Source organism: Callionymus lyra, chromosome 8, assembly GCF_982586985.1.
Source record: "Callionymus lyra chromosome 8, fCalLyr1.hap1.1, whole genome shotgun sequence".
NCBI lineage: Eukaryota > Metazoa > Chordata > Actinopteri > Syngnathiformes > Callionymidae > Callionymus > Callionymus lyra.
The window spans coordinates 9,642,111-9,663,686 of NC_141825.1; the positions used below are offsets into that span (position 1 = coordinate 9,642,111).

Consider the following 21,576-nt stretch of genomic DNA (forward strand, 5'->3'; position numbering starts at 1 on the left):
CGGTGTCGTCGTGGTTCTTGTGCGTGCGGCTGCAGATGAGAGGTCAACGTTGACACAAGAGGCGACACCTGAACGAGTCCACAGCTGCCATGGATACAAAGAAGCGTTTCATAACACACGCCTGAAAGGCAAATACGACGCAATCACTGACGCGGCTGCGTGTTTATAGTCCTGCCGTTTATTTCAAGGCTTCCTTGTTGGTGGAATGTGACTCGAGGCTCCACAGGAATATAGACTTTTTTCAGGTATTTTCAGCTTCATTATAGGATTATTTGTTTTCGGGCCTCGGGCTCACGGGTCAAGGGTTAAAGAGCGTCTTCTTCATATGTGGAACATGCAGATGTTACAAAAAAAGTAGTATATTATCACTTAATTGGAATTTTAAATGAATATATAAGATGTTGATTCAATTCTATATGGTAATAACCGGATGTTGAGAAACTGTCCCTTGGTAGAAATGACTAAAATAAAGTGTAGATTTCTATTTAAAAAGAAATTGAAACATGTATTACGTACTTTTAAAAAACCTCATTGTACAGTTTTAATATTTGATTCATTTTTGAAAGGTCAAGATCTCAGAAAATGGACAGATAAAAACACAAAAGGAACATGCATGATGTTTCATGCATGTTCCTTTTGTGTTTTTATCTGTGGCAGTGATGTCAGCTGTGAAATGAAAACATTAAAAAATAAATGCTTACATTTTAAGAGAGGTTCCAGTCAATGTATAGCAAACAGTATTATAGTAATAAACCTTTCATGATGACTTTTATAAGTGAATTTACTTCACCCTTCCTGTGACACATTGAACACTTTAACTTCCCTTCATGTGCAATAGTTCTTCTGTTTTTTTATATATATAAATACAATTTATAAATTCTAATTTTCTGTATTAATAACATTTTTACAACGGGTTTTTTTCCCACAATAAACATTGCGTACACTTTCATTTCACTAAATTTATATTGTTTTTACGTTTTCAGTCTCGATCAAACTGTTGTTAGGTTAGGTAGAACTTCATTGATCCCTCAGCTTCGGGAAATTGTTTTTTTTTTCCAAATTATCCACAGCAAATACAGCAATTTTTCATAAAAAATAATCAAAATAAAATAAGAACAAGAACAAAGAGAAATAAAGACAAAGAACAAGATGATACAATCTAAGTCTAAAGATAAAGAAAATGTATTTTTTTTATATCCAATATCGATTTGTCTCGACCAACTTTTTTCATTTTAATAACTCAATTGTATCTGTAGCTTTTTAAAAAAAAAAATGCCGCTTGTTTAACTTTATTACTAATTCGTTTTTATTTACTTTCTCTCGCACAGGTAAACGTGAGTGACACGTATTCGCCTAAGTCCCGCCCACCTTTCTATTTAGGCCAATCAGCGGCCTCGACACGAGAGGATGAAGCTCGACATCTAACTTTGAGAGCACGACGAGTTACTGACGGTTTTTTTTTTTAAAGAGAAACTCATTTTAAAATCCTTTCTTCTTTTTTAAATATCGAACAATAATGGACGGAGCTCGTCTCCGCAGACTGTTCTCCGCCTGCGACGTGAACAAATCCGGCAGGATCGAGTTCGAGGACTTCACCGTCATCTGTCGCGAGCACAGCGTCCCGCAGAGCGAGATCCGCCCGCTGTTCGACAGGCTGGACGCGGACGAGGATGGAAGCATCGACTACGAGGAGTTCAGCTCCATGTTCCACGAGTTCTCGGGGGCCCTCGACCACCTGTCGTTCGCGGCGGCGGTGTCCAGCACGGTCCTCGGGGGGTCGTGGGAAGAGTTCGCGGACAAGTCCAACGTGGAGTCCGTGTTCTCCGAGAGGTAAAGTGCAAACACATCGTTCGTCGAGCTAACGGCTAATGCTACCGGAGGATGCTACACTACAAGACCCTAGTTGTAAAGTTGTCTTCGTGAAAAAGTATAATTTTAAAATTAAATAAACCAAAACGTACTGTATAAAATAAAGTTAAGGTGATTTAACTATTTTGTGGTTAAGTTCCGAGAAAATATCGATATATCGATTTATCGCGATATTGTTTCGACGATACTGTATCGATATTTAACAGCTCTGTGTCGAATTGATATTTTTTTGTTTTTAATAGTTATTTTATTGTTTATATTTCAATAAAACAATTCGATTTAATGACAATTGACATTAAACCCTGCATTTATTCATTTTTTGCGTTAGATGGCAGCAGTTGTTATCTTCCGAAGCTAAAGTAACAATGAGATCTCGGTGATGACTGAGGACGAGAAGATACAGTCGACTCCAGCGGCTAATAAAGCTGCTGTTTGGACATATACTGTTTACACTTTTTTAAGCAGTGTTGACTTTGTCAAGAGTCGGTAAATGATGCGACAGCAGAGTCAAGTGCTCAACAATACTACACATATATATACTTGTTACTACAATTTCATGTTGTCGTCATCGTATCGTGATAGATATTTTAATGGCAGGTTCTTGCCAATACACACCCCTGCAAAATGCACAAGTGTGTGCCATTGACAGTTTTAATATTATTATTATTATTATTATGTATCACTAGTTCAACTTTCATATAATTGTTTAAGATTATGATGATTTCTATTTTTTAAATTAATTTAATTTGTCGCTTTTGTGCATTTTCGAGTCAGAAAATGGGAAAGAATAAAAATACAACAAAGTACTTTCCTATCAATTTTTTTTTTTAAATGAATGTATATACAATGTGGCTTATTTATGATCTTTTGCATTTTTTGCCTAATTCCTTCCCCCCCATCACATTTAGACTATTTCTTTGTCCTTTCTTTCTTTTGGAATGAAGGCGCTAGAATAGATGGATGGTTTCATCATCATTGGCCATCGTGCTTTAGATTTTATTTTTTAATTTATGGGATTTGTGGCACATACGAGACCCTCTTGATGCATCTGTCAGGCGCTCATCAGAACACAGGAAACTGCCCTCATAACTTGTTGGGTTTTTCTGATAAGAATATCACTTAATACACTTTCCTTTTTTGTCATTCATCTCCAGCAGTTTCAGTTATGACATAATAAAGCCGACTCAGGTGTCGAGGATGCAGCGTTAACTTTCAAAGTTATAAATACCACCTGGACTTACTTTTTAGAACGCTCATCTAGAGTGTTGTGGTTCCTTGAATTCGAAGAGCAGCTCTTTTTCCTTCATTGAATCGAGACTAAAACAACCTTGCGTCTCTAAGAGAGAACATGGGGAGGACTCATGTTTACTCAGACTTCGATATGGCATTAGGGAATGGACCACAAGACCCCGAACTGCTCCAGCTTCCCCAACCCCGAGATCCTTCGAGTTATTTCGACACAAACTTCGACACGGATTTAATCACCGTGGCCAGTGGGATCGACGAAATCTGCCGTCACGTGACGAACCTGGTCTTGATGGCGGTCGACGAAACGATACCGAGGGGGTCCAGATTAAGAGTCGGCGAGGAGAATATAGAGTTGGGCAGCATGGACCGGTTCTGTCGATGGTGGGACGACGTCGCTATGAGCGATGGTGACTTAAACCTCGACAGCCAGAGTGACTACGACAGCGACGACGGCATCGACTATAACTCGACGGGAGAAGATGACGCTCCTCTCCGGTTCACGTCGGTTCTCCGGGGAATGTTGGAAGTGGACCATCAGGGTGAATTCTCAGCGCCTGCAAGAGTAAATGAGCAATTTAGTAGTAGATCGGTTCAGGAAGAGGTCCCAACGCTGCACGGTGGATCCAAGGGGTGTTCCAGTGATGGTGTTGAACATGTGGTTGCTCTTGGATCCTTAAAGAGATGTTTGGAGGAGGAACAACAAGATGACGCTCCTATTACTGGAGGACCTTGCAAAAGGTCGAGGAAGGATGACCATGTTGTTCCGCAGCATGGCGACGAACTACAACTTTCTGGTGTAGCCAGAGAAGACTTTACAATACAACGATGAGCACATCCAAAAAACATTTTGCTGACGAAGCATTTTTTTATTCCTGTATAAAAGCAAGGAAGGAGGTGGGAGATCATGGCCTCGTACATTCCCATCTGGGTTTACTCCAGGAGCTCTGGTTTTTCCCATTGGATATCAAACCACAATAAAAAAAAAAAAAGGATCCTTCCTAGAACTCTACATCAACCATAATGGTGTATTTTTAAATACCCATACTCAACAGGAGGAAGTCAACCAAGCTGGGGATCTCAGAAAACGGTTTTACTCGGCTAAATACTTCCCGTTAAATATAACAACGATTACATTGTCTCTTTATCTCAGGGTATTTTTCCCTAATCTTCAAACTTACCTTGCTGCCTCAAAGTGTTCAGTATCTACTGTGTAGAGTTGTGATTCACTTTCAGAGGACGAAATAGCATTTCTCATCATTCTGTGTAATTGTTGTAAGATAAATAAAACATTATCTAGTTTTACACGGATGTGTTTTCTTTGTGAAATATTGCATCATTTTGTGCTTTAAGATGATTAAACACCCTAGAACAAATTAAAACCTGCTGAATATTTTTGTTTGCAGCGCCAGAAGCTCAATTAAATAATTTATCAAATCCAAACCTGTATACATTGAAGAATATCAGTGAATGTTTTCTTGCTTGATACATAACGTGAACTCATTTTCTGTATAACAAGGGTTTCATTTGATGTGATTCTTCTATGTTCAATTTCAAAAGTAAACTTCTACACGTCTTTTTCTTAATAGTTGCGGTTTCTTTTTATCCCCCATTTATTGGCTGGTTAGTCACCAATATTAAACGGCTGTTAAATACATGTTAAAGAAACTTAAAGTATGGTATCTATTACATAATTATTAAATGGCATAATCCTTTTTTTTTAATTATATTTTGGTAGATTTAAGTCTTCACACAGTTGAAGACAAATCCTAAAGTACATGGTTTTGCATTGCTTTATCACAACAATTTTAATTAAACCTAGAATAAACTTGGAAAAACACAATTGTTTTATTATATTTGCACATGATAATAAAACTCACATACTGATTATCCTTTTCATTTTAATTAAAATTTCATTATGATGTGTGTATTAAAGGGTTTTGTCAGGTTTACAAGCATATAAAAATCTGGGTTTTAATTATTTTATAATTTACTGATTAGCTGTGACAACTGTTGAATCTTGTTGAATAAAATCATTTATTAAAATGACTTAGTACATTTTAAATAAATGTTCTTATTTTCTAAAACTCTTATATTTAACTACATAATTCATAACATTTACTGTTCTACAATTTTATATGAATAATATATGCACCATTCTTTAGATTAAAAGAAAAAAGAAGAATATAGACATTTATTTGTGTTTAGTAATAAAAAAGGAGGAAGTATGGATGGGGAAGAAAATGCCATGTGATTGTTTGGTAACTGTTTGTACTCCTTCAGTCTCAGGGAACAGTTGGCCGATCTCTACCAGGCCCTTCACTCCTCTCCAAACACGACGCTGCTGCAGCAGTTTGAGGAAGTCGTCCAGTCCCTCGCTGGTCAGAGCCTGGACTCGCAGATGGAGTTACAGCAGCTGGGAACCAATTTGAAGCGGTATGGTTAGAATTTTTTCCACCTACACTAATAACCCCAACCTGAACTAATAATTCAAGGTATCGTAAAAGATTCCAGGGAATAAAATAAGATCCAAAATTATGACTTTCTTTTTTACAAGACAAATTCCTTGATTCAGTTTTAAATCTCTGTTACAAATACAAATCATTCAGCGGTAACACTGTACGACAAGTAGAATTAAGCGTCAGGGCTTCATGTACTGTATATATTGGAGAGAACCTGCTACAAGTCAAACATGTTCTGTTTGCACAAAGCTCTAGATACACAGAAAAACCAGGTCAGTGAAGTGAAGGAAGCTTAAAGAAAAACAAAGCATTCATTCACTTGACTCCAGCCTGACTGATGGAATCTGAGACTCTTCTGAGCAAAGTAGGCGAAGTTGGTTCGTTGTTTTTTTTTTTTTTACTGAGACCTGGTCAAAGTGTGGGCCGGGAGCTACATGTAGATCTTTGACTACAAAATTAAATGTTGAGTTGCCTGTTGGCAAAGTCTCGTTCTCCATCACTACTTCTACTAAATGTGAATGGTCAAAGTTCTTTGTTTTATATTATAATAACACAAAGATTATTTAAGAAAATAAAAACAATATTTCATTTTCAAATACGATGTGAATGTAGATTTAACAAAAGCTGTTTTGTAGCATTTTGTACTAACTTAATCTGTCATTTTTCTAAATCAATCTCCTTAATAATTAATATGATATTTTCATAATTATTTCGTATTTTAAAATATTTTCAAACAGAGCCGAGGACATGAACAGCAGTCGACTGGCGGAGGTGGAGGAAGACACGCAGCTGCAACTGGCAAAAGCTGAAGACAGGGTGAGAGATGAGGTGAGTGTGAGAAAACTGTAAAACAAGACGTGCACAAACTGTCAGCGGATCTTAAAAACATTTGATGACACCTAATTTAAAGATATAGATGGCCCCTAAACATGTAGTAAGGAATATTTGTAGAGCGCTTTTCCAGACCAGGGTCAGAAATCGCTTAAACAATTAAAACGATACTCAATAAAATATATATACTTAATAGGTCAAGACAACACAGCGACAAACACAGGAGTCTCTGTGAATCAAGAAAAAGCCTGCACGAAAAAAAGTGTCTTAAGATGATTCTTGAAGGAGTCAGTAGATCATCAAACACAGAGGGAGAGGAAGAAAGCTTAGGTTCCAAAGCTTAGGAGCAACAGCCTGGAAGGATTTCTCTCCTCTGGTCCTGAACCGTGTTCAGGAACCATTAGCAGATTCTGATCCACAGACCTCAGAGCCCGAGCTGGGGTGTAAGGCTGGATCAGATCACTGATGTAAGGAGGAGTCTGACCATGAATAGATCTGAAAGTAAGAACCAGAATTTTAAAGTGGATTCTGGCAAAGAAACTGGCAGCCAGTGAAGAGTTTTAAGGATCGGAGAAATGTGAGTTCTTCTACTAGAGTGGGACAGAATTCTCGCTCTAATGAAAAGTAAAACTTTAAGAACTAACTGTTAAATATGTTGTTTAAATATGTGCTGTTCAGACCTAAACCAAAAATGCCTCTTACTTCCTCTTCCTCTCGGACAAACCACATTCTTCAGTCGGTCTCGTTATTCGCCTGCATGTCTGTAGCCTTGTTCCTCAGAGTTTCTGTGACTTTAGAGGAAAAGTTCCTTCACTTGCCTGAGCTCAACTTTTGGCTGATTTCTCTGTATGTGTGCAGGAGCGTAAGAAAATGGAGGCAATCCTATCTGACATGAAGAAGCAGCACTCGAAGGAGATGGAAGAGCTGCACGATGCAGTGGACGGACTAAAGGTGAGGTCGTTGAATGTTTGTCTATTCATTCTCGTATAATTCAACGCTTTTATTCCTAAAGCCATTCATTGTCAAGATGATTTGATCCCTCCTTATTTTCCGAAATCAAAGTTTCATTGTGGTTTTAGGCATTTACCAGTTAAGGTGAGGAAAACTCTCCTTAGTTTGCTGTGACCTTAAATCATTCAGACATCTCTTGAATTCACTGACTGCTGTAAAATGATAATTATTGCTGGTCAAACCCTTCGAAGAAGACGTGTTGCCATGGAGACTAATATACTTTCAATAGATGTAAGAAAAGTGTTATTTCAAAAAAGGCCTGAGGAATCTTCAAATGTCAAACAGGTTGTTGACAAGCATTTGCATTACCAAAATGTAATAAATTCCTTTTTCTTTGCTATGTTAGGTATTAGGAAAATGTTGTCACAGCAAGATCTTGAGTTTATAATCCATGTGTTTGTGTCTTCTCATCTGGACTATTGTAACAGATTGTTTTCATGTCTTAACAAGAATGAGCTGTCTCGCCTGCAGTTAATACAAAACTCTGCAGCGATAATTCTGACCCGCTCTAGTAGAAGAACTCACATTTCTCAGATCCTTAAAACTCTTCACTGGCTGCCAGTTTCTTTCAGGATCAATTTTAAAATTCTGGTTCTTACTTTCAGATCTATTCATGGTCAGACCTTACATCAGTGATCTGATCCAGCCTTAGCTCGGGCTCTGAGGTCTGTGGATCAGAATCTACTGATGGTTCCTCGCACAAGGTTCAGGACCAGAGGAGAGAAATCCTTCCAGGCTGTTGCTCCTAAGCTTTGGAACCTAAGCTTTCTTTCGTGTTTAATGGATCTACTGACTCCTTCAAGAAACATCTTAAGACACTTTTATTCGTGCAGGCTTTTCCTTGATTCTCTGAGACTCCTGTGTTTGTCTCGGTGTTTTCTTGATCTTTTAAGCATATATTTCTTGGGGTATTGTTTTAATTGTTGAAGAGCTTTGTGACCCTGCGCTCTACAAATATTACTACGTTAGGTGATCGGAAAGTTTATTCCCCACCTTTTGTAATTATTGGTCTGTCGGTGTTAACGTGTGACTTTTATTGTCTTTGAACCAACACGTTTGTGTTCGACTGCAAATAAGTCATTTCCCTGCAGCGCTGATGGACTATCCTTGTCTGACTCATCACCTCACAGGATATCCAGGTGCTGATCAACCCTGGCATATGTCTTTGGAATGATTCAAGAAGTCAATTGGATTATAAATAATAGTTAAGGTCATGAAAAATGGGAAGAACTTTCCACATGTCACTGAAGCTTTAATTGGAAATGTGAACTTAATTTTTAGTACTTCATTATACTGCATGCAATTATTTTTATAATAATACATAGTTAAGCAGTTGTCAGACCTTACTTTAAGTAACATTTAACTATTGTGTTATGAACTAAATCATGGCCAAAGAACCTGAGACCAGAGCCTTTGTCTGCGATTAGGTTTGTCATGATTTGACAGCTGTGGGACATCCTTCATTTTTTCTTATCGTAAACATTATAATGGAGTTTTTTTTTTTAATATTAAAAAAAGAGCAATGATGCTGAAGAAATGTTGTCCATTACTATTATTTTTACAAGTTATAAACAATTATTATTATTTACTTTTAATCAAAACATTTTACAATGTCTATTTCTTGTTTCCAGAAAGGCGAGTCTCAAGTGGACCCCTCCAAGGAAGTTAATCATCTGATGACGGAAATCCTGTCTCTCACACGGGTGTGACTTTTAAAGATTCTTCATGTGTGTTAAGGTGAACAATTTCTGATTCAAGACTTTTTTTCCAGGAAAACCAGCAGCTGCAGACGACGCTTCTACAGGCCCAGACGAACATCTCAGTCCTGCAGACGGAACTTGACAAGATCAAAAACACGTACATGGATCAGAAAACTCACCACGAAAGGTTGTTCGAAGAAATTAAAAACAAAACAGAATAAATGTATCTGTTGTTCTAATGAATTTCGTGTTGTGTAATTGCCCCTGCAGAGTCAATGAGGATTTAAAGAAAATGATTTCAGAGTATCAGTCGTACTCGAGCCAGATCCGCCTGCTCCAGTGAGTACCTTCATGTGACTCTGTGTGTCCAAAACTTCCGATTATTGAATGAGATTGTGTCAGGGATCAATTCAGTCTGTGCTGATCAGCGGCTGGTGTAATACTGCCTCCTAGTGTACAGAGACCGTAATTGCAGACAAGTCCTTGAGGAGTACTACAATTATTTGCTTATTTGCAAACACTTCATCTATTTTTGGTCAATTTTAATGAGTATTCTATTTCTATCATCTATTTGGATTATTATATTGGATTATTATAGATTATTAAAATGCTTTATTTATGTGTGGTGTAGCTGTTGAATAATGTACTTTAATTTAAACCATCCAACGTACTTTGATTGTATTGATTTAGCCTTAAAAATGAAGCAATAATTCTGACTTTATTTTCTCCTTCTTTTCATTCGTCTTTGTGGTTCTTGTCTCTTGTCTCCCCAAACAATTTATAGCCAAATTAAAAAGAACCGTTGCAACAATGCTGACAATAAAGACATTATTTTAAATTCTCAAAGTCTCTCAAAACACTTATGTTAACAAAATTGCTTGAAAGTTAGCCCCTGAAAATATTCAAATAGTAAAAATACTGATGAAATATAACGCATATAAATAACATCATACACGATACACATATTCTGAATCCAAAATCAATTAAACATACTCATTTTATTCAATAAATATTTCTATAAAAATGAACCTTTAAATCAATTGTTTTTTACAAGATTCTATTTTATTTCAGGTTGAAAAAAGTTAAAATAATCATAAACGGTGACACAAGTGTGCATTTAAAGCAATCATTTATTAATCGGTTTTCATTTTAAACTTTTCCAGGGAGATGAATAAGCAGCTGTGTGACAGCAACGACAGTTTGCGATCCGCACTGGAGAGTGAAGTGGTAGCAACCAAAAGAAGGGTGAGTCCCCTCCCAACGAAAACCTTTGTTGACTGAGATGATAGACAACATGGTTCATCGTTTGGAGGGAAAGTATTAAATTATACATTTAAAAATATTATTAATAGTATTTTTATATTATTGACTATTTTATTTTGTGATCACTCCATGAGCTAAGAGCATGCGGCTGTCAGCAGAACAGAAGGTGGTCAGTACAGGTCATGCTTTTATATATTATTGTTAGTCTGAAAAAATACATTTTAGCAGGATAGGCTCAGCAGAATTGTAGCCTTGGTGCTTGGTCTTGTATTTTATTGCTTATTTTGTGTGTTGTCTTTTTTTAAAATTATTTATTCTGTACTGGCAACACAAAAAGTCCTGTGTTGTGTTTGCAACACTGTCAATAAAAGTTTCTGATACCTTTATGCATAAAACTATAAAGGACGATAAATTACTTGTGTATAAATAAATGTATAAATACGTAACAAAATGTATAAATACGTAACAAAATGTATAAATACGTGACAAAATGTATAAATAAATGTTTGGATGAATCTCAATTTCTCAAAATGTCAAAATAAATAAATGACATTTGTCAAAGAATGGAGCTATTTTACGTATAAATACACATTTTGTCATCTGTACATTTTGACATTCTTCTATACATTTTGTCTCCTTTATTTATTTATGTATTTATACATTTTGACATTTCGTTGTCTGTATGCAAATTAGGCTGGCGGGTCGAACATCAGTCTAAGGCAGTGATTGGTTACAGCCTTGGATCAACTACCACTGCCTTGAGAGCATCACATGTTCATCACACGTTTATTTTAGCTTCACGGCTAACTTTAGATAATCCATGGAAGATGGACCGTGTATATGCTATTGCTAATAATTTATAATCTGATATAGATGTGAATTAGATAAGATCACAGTACAGTGTGTAATGTATTTAGTTGTACTGCGTTTATGTTCGTAAATAAGTTTTGTGTCTATTTAACTGCATTGTTCTAGTGATCAGAGAACCTAAGTTATTTATTTCCTGAACAGCTGGTTGAGCAAACCACAATGTAATGCCTCTCAAGGCTAACGACTCGTATCAATACTCAGGTGTCAACTATGTGAGAATATAAAGAATTGTAACTGTGGTTTTAAGTGTTAAGTTCGGAGTTTACGGAGGTCAGTGTCAGTGTTGACTGTTTTTTGGCGTTTTCTGTGGCACAGCAGCCTGATCAGCATTATCAATAAAGTCGATAAACGATTCATGCTCTCTCTCTCTCTTTCTCTCTCTGCAAACGCTTCACAACGTCTAAATAAAAATGACAGTTAGCCTATTATTTAATGTTAAATTGTTACTCATAACAATGTCTCTAATTGTTGCTAATTTCAAAATAAATAAATATCTGCATAAAAATGGAATGGGAATCGAGCCCAGGCTTCTGAGTCCAGACCAATTTCCCGAAGGAGATCTCCTGAGGGATCTACCTAAGTTCTACCTAACCTAACCTAACCTTACCAGTACTCTACCACTGAGCCACATGAGCTGGTGGTGGCTGTGACTGTGAGATTCACGGAATTCATTCATTAGGGTCGTGGTTGTTAAAAAAAAATCTGTCTCATGCACATTAACAACACGGACAACTTATCAAGTTTGTTTGTTAAGATTTCAGGAAAGATTTGTCTACTCTTCGTTGATGTTTTAGACCAGTTGCTGCAGGAGGGATAGTTTTGGAATGGACATCGATTGCTTTAGTTTGTTTCGTCTGTTTAACCAATCACTGCCTTAGGCTGATGTTCGACCCGCCCACTTAATTTACATACGGACAACAAAATGACAAAATGTATAAATACCAAAATAAATAGGAGACAAAATGTATAAATAAAAGTCAAAATGTATAAATGACAAAATGTGTATTATTAAATTAAAATGGCTTCATTCTTTGATATTTATCCACACATTTATTTATACATTTAAACATTTATTTATACATTTATACATTATTTATCGTCCTTCATATAAAACGACTCGCAATACTTGGTATATAATAGTAGAAAAGAACATTTGCTTTTTGTTTTTAAATAGTTTAAATGTACACATGACAGACTAACTGCTAACACCAGATGTATTTGTAAAATAATTGTCAAAGTAATTCACCAAATATCATCATGGAATGTCTTGAGATGTCTTTTAATGATAAAAAATAATGTGTTAAGTTCAGTTTCATTCATTAAAAGTGCGTTTTCCTGTGAATTGTATTTTTCACACACTATTGAAAGCACCACATCTGTTGTCACACAACTGAACACACCACATTTGCATTCAGAAATGCGTTGCAATGTTAATTTATTAGTAGTTATTTTTAAAAAGAAATGTAAACCAAACCATGTAGGAGAAGTTTAGTTTGTAAACAACAGTATTTTACACATTTTATAAGAGTTTATTTTGACAACATGCTGTTAATTCCCGGAATTTAAGGACACGTTTGTGTCATGTGTGTCATTAAAGCAGCGGAAAAATGATCACGTTACATTATTCTCAAAGACCACTATTATGGCCCCGAGAACCTGAGACCCTGAGACAAGACAAAAAATAAGAGTTTTCAAGTCCAAGACCGCTCTTAAAAACTTCCACATAGTACTACCATTAGAACTGCTTACTCTGTGAATAAATACGCAAGCAAAAAATGAAGCGACAAACTTTGAGGATGTTTCTTTCAGTGGGTCTGTGTTTACCATGTATTTGAAAGATGTAAGAATAATGGACAAGCATCCTTTTTTTTTATTGTCTTCTTTGAAAACTACACCCACAGATGTCTCCACAAACTGAGATCAAAGCTCGGAAGACGAAGCCTCTTCGACAGAGCAGCAGGTACGGACACATGTTCACACCCGACAGTCGACTCGTCTAAAGCTTCTATTCCTGTGCAGGACTTCAGTGTTTTCTCACGTGGCCCTGTGGGCCGACAAGGCCGACGGCGTCCCTCAGCAGACGGACCCGGCAGAGAGCAGCAGCAGCGACTACGACAGCGACGGCGGGAGGAACTCCTTAGAGACGGTTTACCAGAGCTGCTCTTACGTCCAGTCCGACAGCGACGAGGAGGTGGGAGGAGGTGACACGACTCGACCCTTTCGGATCGTCAATTTAAATCTCTCGTTTGTTTGCTACAGATATCGGAGGTCACGTCCGAAGCGGCCGTATCACTGGCGCCAAGCGTCGCAAGTTCCTTTTCCTCATCTATGAAAAGACGCTTGTCTGCTTTTTCCACGAAGGTAACGAAAGTTCATGATGATATATTTCATGATGATTATCTACAAGTCATAAGAACTAATGTTCAGCTATTTGATGAGAAGAAAATCTAGTTTATGTTAAAGCAAATGTTTTGAGTATGTTTCTCAGCTTAGGGAAAATGTCGTCTGTTATCTAACCTTTGACCCCAGGGTCATCAGGAAGAGAAATGTAAAACTTTTGAAATCAAGACAAAGTTGATCTTATCATCATCACTATTTGGATGATTTGAATTTCTCAATTGCCAGTTTGATAACTCGTTGTCATTGGGTTTTTTTTTATTGACAAGAAGCAATAAATGTCCGTTTTAAAGCAGTCAGATGCTGACGTCACGGAGCTTGAGGGGGCGACGCCCATGTTCCGCCTGGTTCTGGCCGGAGACGCCGGGTCAGGAAAGTCCAGTTTCCTCCTAAGACTGATGCGCAACGAGTTCAGAGGAGACATCCAGAGCACGCTGGGTGAGTTCAGCTTAGTCAAAACAAAAATGAGTAGGTCGTTGGCTGACCCTCTGGTTCTCAGGCGTGGACTTCCAGATCAAGAGGCTGCTGGTGGACGGCGAGAGGACGAGTCTCCAGATCTGGGACACAGCTGGACAGGAGAGGTACACCACACACACACACACACACACACACATATGGACACACTCATTTCACCAGGATGTCGTCAATGGTCCGTGTAACTACCAAGACTAAAATGAACTTCCCGCACGGAAGGTTCCGCAGCATCGCACGCTCGTATTTCCGTAAAGCCCACGGCGTCCTCATGTTGTACGACGTCACCTCGGAGAGCAGCTTCCTGAACGTGCGAGCGTGGGCGGACGAGATTCAGGTAACGTGTGTGTGCGTCACATGACTCGGCCTCGTCCGACCAAAATCTTCGTCCTTGTGCCCAGAATTCCACCGAGGAAAAGCTTCCCATGTGTGTGATCGGGAACAAGGTGGACCTGAAGGAGAGTGGTCCAGACGGAAGCTGTGTCAGCAGTTTACTCGGAGAGAAGTTGGCCAAGGTTTCAAAAACTTAAGACCCGAGTCTTTCAAATGTATCGACGTGTCTTTGTCTGTGAGAGTGTGAAAGAATCCTTTGTTGTCTCCGGCAGGAATACGGAGCCTTGTTCTGTGAAACCAGCGCCAAAGAGGGAACGAACGTGGTGGAGGCTGTTCTTCATCTGGCCAGGTGGGTGGTGGTTCGATTCCCTTCACTTAAACTTGTTCAGCTCAAATCAATTTTTTTCACAAACGGCTCCAATCCTTTCTCTTCCTTTGGAGCTGCTCTCCCCTTATGTTTTCCCTCTTTCTCACCTGCCCTTTGTCCTTTTCACTATGTCTACAAGAAATTGACTTTTTTTTTTGTTTGATTTTGGCTGAAAAATAATTGACAAATATATCCATATATAATTCCTTTATTCAATTTTTGTTTGAATTCCAAAATAAAAAAAAGATTTTTAATGTTCATTTTAAAAATGGATTCCATAAAATGAAAAATGAAGGACTTGTTTTCGGCCTACCTAAAAAATAACATAAATAATTATAAAAAGAAATTCTTCTTTTCCACACACTGAAAAAGGGAGTAACACAGATTCTCCATAACACAAGGTTTTGGCTCAATTCAAATTCTTTGTCAGAGCGATTCTTGTTTTTACGGAGGGTCTTGAAAATCTAAATTTGATGATCTATCGAACACTCATTTTCAAGTTCTTCTGTGTGAAATTAAATATTAATTAAAAAAACACCCTGATTTATTTTTTTCGCATAATATCAACCAAATCATAAAAACTATATTAAAAAAATCTTAGAAAAATGTATCTGTAATTGTACAGAGATTTTAAAGGTCATAAAGTCTGGCACAATGCAGTTTTCTAGAATCTTAAACTCTCGTCTTAAACACCAATAAAAAACATTTTGTTTATTTTCTATTTAATAACTAAATGGGTTAAACTCTGTTTTAAAAATAAAAGTCAAATGGCTACGGTGTCCATCAAATGTTCTCACTTTAAAAGAAAAACAGCTTTCTCTCCTTTTCTGACCGTTTATGTTACAAGCTCTTCCTCTTCTCTGACTCCATTTCACACTTTTATATGCTCCGTCACTGCTTTCATGAGAATCCTTCACTACTTTATCTCTCCATCTTGTAACCCTTTTTACTTCCTGCCTGTGAATCATTCTTTTCCTTGTAAGCTGCATCACTGGTTCTTATCTAGTTGTGGATTACTGGATTTTCAAAAACCATTCTGTTTTGTCTGGTGCTTTCCTCCCAATAAAACGCTTTCCAATTTCCACAGAGAGGTAAAGAAAAGTGTCAAACTGAGGCAAAGGTCGGACTCTCGGGTTCAACTGGGTGAGATGTCAAAAAAGGGGAACTGCTGTCAACTGTAAGCTTAAAGACACTCACACGCCATGTAGTTTATTTTTTTTAACATGTTTGAACATTTTAGTGACGGACGCTCTTATACTCCTGCACACTGTACATATGTAAAAAGTATCACACTCAAGATTTAACTTTGTGTTTGTGGCCTTTTATCTGTCCACAATTTTAAAGTCCAGTTTTGTTTGAGCTCAGATCAAATGTTTTATAGCTGAAATATTAAAAGTGTTCTTTCTGAAAAATAAATATCAAACGCTTCACTCGTCTACCGTGGTCACTATGATGCTGTCGCTCCGCCGACACGAGTCAGTTTCGAGCGGTCAGGACGACAGACGTCACCAAGCTGCCCAACGCCACCAACAAGGCGGCGAGTATGAACTTCCAAGACCTTACCTAGAAGAAGAAACATTCCCGGTTAAATCAAAAAGACATCATTGACTCACTTGATTCTGACTCACCGCAGGCCTCTTTCTGGGTTTAATCAGAAACGGTGCAATGTTTTCTCCCAGCATTGCTTCAGCCTTTGGTCTGGACTTCGGAAGTTCTTTGTCTCCAAATTGTCTTCTCACCAGTTTCGACAGCTCGGCGTGGATGGCCTTGAAATGAAACACAAACACAGAATCAGAATCAGAATCAGAAAACCTTTATTAGTCCCGCGAGGGGAAATTCGGTTTAACAACAGCAAGAGAAATAAAAACACCCAGAAATAAAAATGAGAAAGAAAATCTAAATAGAATAAAAGATAAATCTGCGCTATATAATATATACACGATCATATTTACATAAATAACAAGAGGTGCAGTTAAATAGTTAATAGTTAACAAACCTGTTGTTGACATAATGTTTATTATGTTTGATATGTTAGTGTTTACGAGTGCTCTAAAATAACAAGCTAGTTTCCAATTGTTTGAATTAATTTAATTAACAACAAACCTTTTCTTAAAATTAAGAAAATCGATAAACAAATAAAAGGCCTTTTTCTTATCTTGAGGGAAGTTGGACTTTTGTTGATGACAAATGATGTTTTTAACGATCAAGGGTCAAACCCAAGAGTCTGTTCATCTGACATCAGCAAGAGCTTGGTATTGGATTTAATTCTGAAATGTACACTTCTGATTCATTATGTGCCCCAAAAGAAAAAAAAAATCATGTTTTATACTTTCAGTTAAAGGAAAGTGAAGCATTGGGTTCATAAATGTCAATTTGAATGGAAACTTCAGAAGGAGGTTGTCTTTAGTTGTCAGACTGTCACTGGTGAAGATGGACAAAGTTTGAGTCAGAAACGGTGCCATTCACAGTATATTCACTTTGTATTACAATATTTATGGTCATAGTTCAGTAAAACACCATATACTCTCATATATAAGAGCAAAAACAACCTTCATGCTTTAGCCCTTGGCTCCTGTGAAATAATTGAAATGATCTGCCGTGTGTTGACCAGAACATGTATGATTTAAGTGATTATTTTCTTGAATGTATTTGGTTCACTTTCAACAGTCAATTGAAGGGATGTTTGGGATAAAAATGAGGATTGACCAATACCATGTTGCATCAAGCATTTTGACACGTTAAACTTGTTTCTCTGTGTAGATGGAACATCAAACTCTATACCAAACACCTTTTCATGGATCATTATTGATTTTTTTAATATCAAGTTCTTATAAAAGCTGTTTCGTAACTACAATTATACACTGAAAAGGGCGAATTTGAACAAAATGATGTAAAGAAAAATGGAGTCAAGATGCACCGTTTGAAATCACCTTCCAATATTGCGTTACTCTTTTAACGATTGTGACTTATATAAAGCGTGATGAGATTTTTTGACAAGAAAGCAGAAGAGCATACATGGCAAATGTAGTATTTGCAGTGTCATCCTGCTTAATGTCCAGCAGGAGGAAGCAGAGCTCCCAAACATCCCAAAGACATGTTGTGTAGAACCAAACTCGGGTCAAGTCTTTCCTGTAATAGTGTTGTTGTTCTAGACGGTGATTTGCACCATTAACTAGACTCATTAGAACCCCGTCTAGCTATTTTTATTGCTCTGCCATGAGTAAAAATGAGAATCGAAGCTTGTAAAATATTTATTTTCCTGGGTCATGTATAGACGGAGACGTGTGGGAGATGACTCCGTAGGTTACTTTGGCATCTTGTAACGTTTGCACTCTTTATTTCTTCCGTCAGTAATGGTAATGTCTAATATCGGGGAATAGACTTGGACTCTCCAAGCACTCAGATATTTTTGTTTGGTCTGGACGAGCCGTCTTCCTCACAACAAGGTCATTGAGAAGTTGCAGACAGCAGATGGAAACGTTGCATGTTTTCGCGGCAGACATTGCGCTCTAAAAATAATGTTTATAAATCCAGATTGTTGACTCGGAACCAGACGCTTCAAACGGGCAGGAAATTGTGACTCATTCTCACCTTCAGTTTCGAAGCTGTGGTTTGTGCAAGTTTAGCTTCTAGAATTATTTTCGGCCTGTTTGGTAAACAGCTCAGAGTAGTTGCGGTTTCACTAGTTGTGGGTCAAACACGAGGATATTGAACCATCGTAATTACAACTCTTCACAGATCCAGTGAAGCTTGTGACTGGTCGTCGTTCTGGAAAATTGTTTCAACCACACTAAACCAGTGGAAGTAAGAATGTCAGAGCAGAGGCGAGGGTATGTTTGCGATGGCAAACTGTAGATTACTAGGTCAGTGAGGAGTTATTTTCCACTATAGAATTTGCTGCACTTTCAGCAGAAACTATGGAAGATCGAAACTTTGGTCGTTTCTGGCTCCCTCTTCTGTTACAAAAGTGTTATTGCATTTTCATGACGAAAGTGTCAAAGGCTGTCAAAAGTCGACGAGTATAGAAAAACTCAAATTTATTTGCAGAACTTTGAAAAAATTCAAATCTATTGTCAGTGAATGTTGGGCAGAAGTGCTGCCTGATGTACAGTAAACCTGATTCTTCAGGGTTGAAAATGAGATGATCCTTACCTTGAACTTTTCAGTTGTTTTATATGCCCACTTTAATGTAAGAGTCACTTATTTATTGTCTTTAAGTCATCTTATTTTGTTTATATCTATCTTCGTTTATTCAATTATATACTGTATTCCTCAACAACACATACAATTCCTGTGTTGTTTTTGCAATACTGACAATAAATGATGAATAGTTTATTATTTGACAATGTTATCTGATGAATATTAGGAATGTTTAAGCTGATAGCTATAATTGCTGACTTTGGTTATGTATAAAAAAATGTGAAAAAGAAGAGCTTTTAGCAACATACAGAAAAAAAACAACTATAAACTAGTTTATTCTTTGAGCCGTGAACTTATGAACATTTCAAATTATGAACTGAACTAGTTCATTTTAAAACTGGTGAACTGAACTTTCAACTAGTTCAGGTTAAAGATAAACATGACGTAAATCCATTCTTTTTCATTTCATATCTTATAATTGTTCCGATATTCTGTCATCTTTTTTTTTAATTTCAGCTTAAAATAAATCTAAATAAATTTGCAAATTTCAACAGATGACTGAAACCGAACTAAACGGATGCAGTGGTACACCTCAAGAAATCACTTGTGTTGCTAGTGTGCATATATATAATCAAGAAGATAAAAGACCAGTTATTGTTCTCCACATCTTGTCTACACACCAGTGAAAGTTTAATCCGAGTGACAGGATGTTTAGTGTGTAATTTACCTTGGTAGTCGGTTCCAGTTTCAAAGCCTTTTTCAGCACTTCCATCGCCTCTTTGTACCGCCCCATGTCTGACAGCAACTGTCAAGTCAATGAAAACAGAAAATAATTGACTCGATAACTAAGCACATCTTCCTTCTGGAAACTCTCTGGTTCTCAAATATCGATCACCTTCCCGGTTCTGAACAGCGACTTGACGTTGTTTGGCTCCAAGGACAGAACATTCTGGCTGGACTGAAGCGCGTCGTCGTACTGCTCCAGCTTCAGCTGCGTCGTGGCCAGGTTGTTCAAGCACTTGACTCGGTAGTCTCGGACCTCGGTCACCTCGGTCTCCATGCTGTCCTGGTTACCGTCTGTACGGAAGGCAGAGCATGTTTAGTTTGGAGTGAATGTGTTGGGATAAAAGAGTAGCTTAGCCGTGTGCTTGCCAGTGCAGAAAAGTGTCGCAGTGACCAGTTGTTGTTTAGAAAACAGAATTATTACTCTTGTCTGACAAACATCTGAGCAGTAGTATGACTAGAATTGATCTTTGTTGGACTAGGCTACCCAGATAATAAAGCAAGCTTGATAAAAAGATTTAGCCGTTAGCTCAGCCAAGATAGGACCAAGAAACCTGTGTAGCTTCTGTGGTGGTCTCAGACAATCCAATAGTATTATAGTAAAGATGTCTTACTGTATGTATGTGTAGACTTCAGTTTTTAATTAGTTTTTTGAGGGTCATCATCAATGACTGTATGTTGTTTACAACACTGGCAAAAAAGGTTCTGATTGTGATAAGTTTGTGAACACTTTGATATCTATTCATGTACTGTAACTGCTGACGTAACTCTGATGTAAACTTTTTGTTTTGTAAATCTGCACCTTTTTTGTGTGAACACACTTGTAGTCCATGAGGCCCCAGGAGGGTTGGAGTTAGCGTATGCTAAATAAATCGTTTACCAATCGGCTTTAAAAGAAACAACAGATTTGGAATAATTGTTACCCAGAAGTGTCTGTGGACTTCCATGCTAATGCAGGTGAATCAACACCAAAGATTTGACTCCCTGGTATAAGACGGCATGATGCAGGTTAAATCAAGCTTTTGCATTTACACATGCAATTATAGCCTTTATAGTTGCTATAACGTTAGAGAAAATGTCTGTCTGTGTTGACCCCATACTTAAAATTGACTAATACCACAGCTGTAGATGCATAGATAGATAGTACTTTATTAATCCCCTGGCAAGATTCCTTTGGGAAACGACTGTAGCTAACGGTAACAAGGCTCTGTAGACTGACTTCAAAGTTTAACGGAACAAAGGCAAAACACGGCTTTAATCTCCAATATTATATAAAGTTAATGGACGGACAAAGGTCGGATCTCAGTACCTGCCGTCAATAAGAAGGTCACAGGCACAAGTATTTACACCCTCTTGTCCGATGGATCAGGGAGACCATGTCTTTGTTGCAGGCCTGCACGGGCAAGGACTATATTATCCTGAGAACTTAGCACAGGGAGAAGGAATGCAAGATCCCATAAGCTTGCTTCGCAGGATGCAACAGCTAGGGGAAGAATTGAGCGTTGACCACAGCGCGATGGAACAACTACCGACTGATACCGTTGAAGAGGATAATATGGACCCTCAGGCTGGAGGAAACGATGAACCGTTGGGTACTCCCATAGCTACCGATGCAGATGAGCAAGGCGCCATTGGATTTAGGTGGTGGTACGAGTTTTCCGACAGCGACAGTGAAAGCGGCTTTGATAGTGAGAGCGACGACAACAGCAGCAGTGGCTATTATTCTCTCGACGAGGACTGGTTGCCGCTGCCTCGTAAACTCTGCAACAGGACGGGAAATGTAGATCCTAAAGTTTCAGAACCTGTCAGACGGGCGAAAAGATCCAGAGATGAA

The 21,576-nt window shown here is 37.8% G+C and overlaps 2 protein-coding genes across 4 annotated transcripts in view; one reads left to right on the top strand and one right to left on the bottom strand.

Moving 5' to 3' along the window:
• Positions 1-211: 211 nt before the first annotated feature.
• On the top strand, positions 212-16,043 carry rasef2 (RAS and EF-hand domain containing 2). Of its 3 annotated transcripts, none has more exons than XM_087797068.1 (18): positions 212-245; positions 1,329-1,830; positions 5,398-5,550; positions 6,314-6,404; positions 7,266-7,358; positions 9,050-9,121; positions 9,190-9,305; positions 9,389-9,457; positions 10,282-10,363; positions 13,153-13,211; positions 13,271-13,442; positions 13,511-13,612; positions 13,942-14,086; positions 14,148-14,229; positions 14,342-14,456; positions 14,521-14,634; positions 14,725-14,801; positions 15,907-16,043. In XM_087797068.1, exons 2-18 carry the CDS (start codon positions 1,517-1,519, stop codon positions 15,998-16,000), a joined length of 1,950 nt encoding a protein of 649 aa, XP_087653194.1. In that variant the 5' UTR covers positions 212-245; positions 1,329-1,516; the 3' UTR covers positions 16,001-16,043. The 3 variants fall into 3 exon arrangements, with proteins under 3 accessions (XP_087653194.1, XP_087653196.1, XP_087653195.1); XM_087797070.1 differs by having other exon boundaries at positions 13,945-14,086; XM_087797069.1 differs by lacking the exon at positions 212-245 and having other exon boundaries at positions 1,323-1,830.
• Positions 16,044-16,249: 206 nt separating this feature from the next.
• Positions 16,250-21,576, bottom strand: part of fkbp16 (FKBP prolyl isomerase 16) — a 42,901-nt gene continuing 37,574 nt past the window's right edge. Inside the window, exons 5-8 of the mRNA XM_087797072.1 lie at positions 19,855-20,036; positions 19,687-19,764; positions 16,448-16,585; positions 16,250-16,382 (exon numbers count right to left, since the gene is read on the bottom strand). Coding sequence (XP_087653198.1) covers positions 16,296-16,382; positions 16,448-16,585; positions 19,687-19,764; positions 19,855-20,036 — 485 coding nt within the window. The 3' untranslated portion in view covers positions 16,250-16,295. The remainder of the gene's footprint in view (positions 16,383-16,447; positions 16,586-19,686; positions 19,765-19,854; positions 20,037-21,576) is intronic.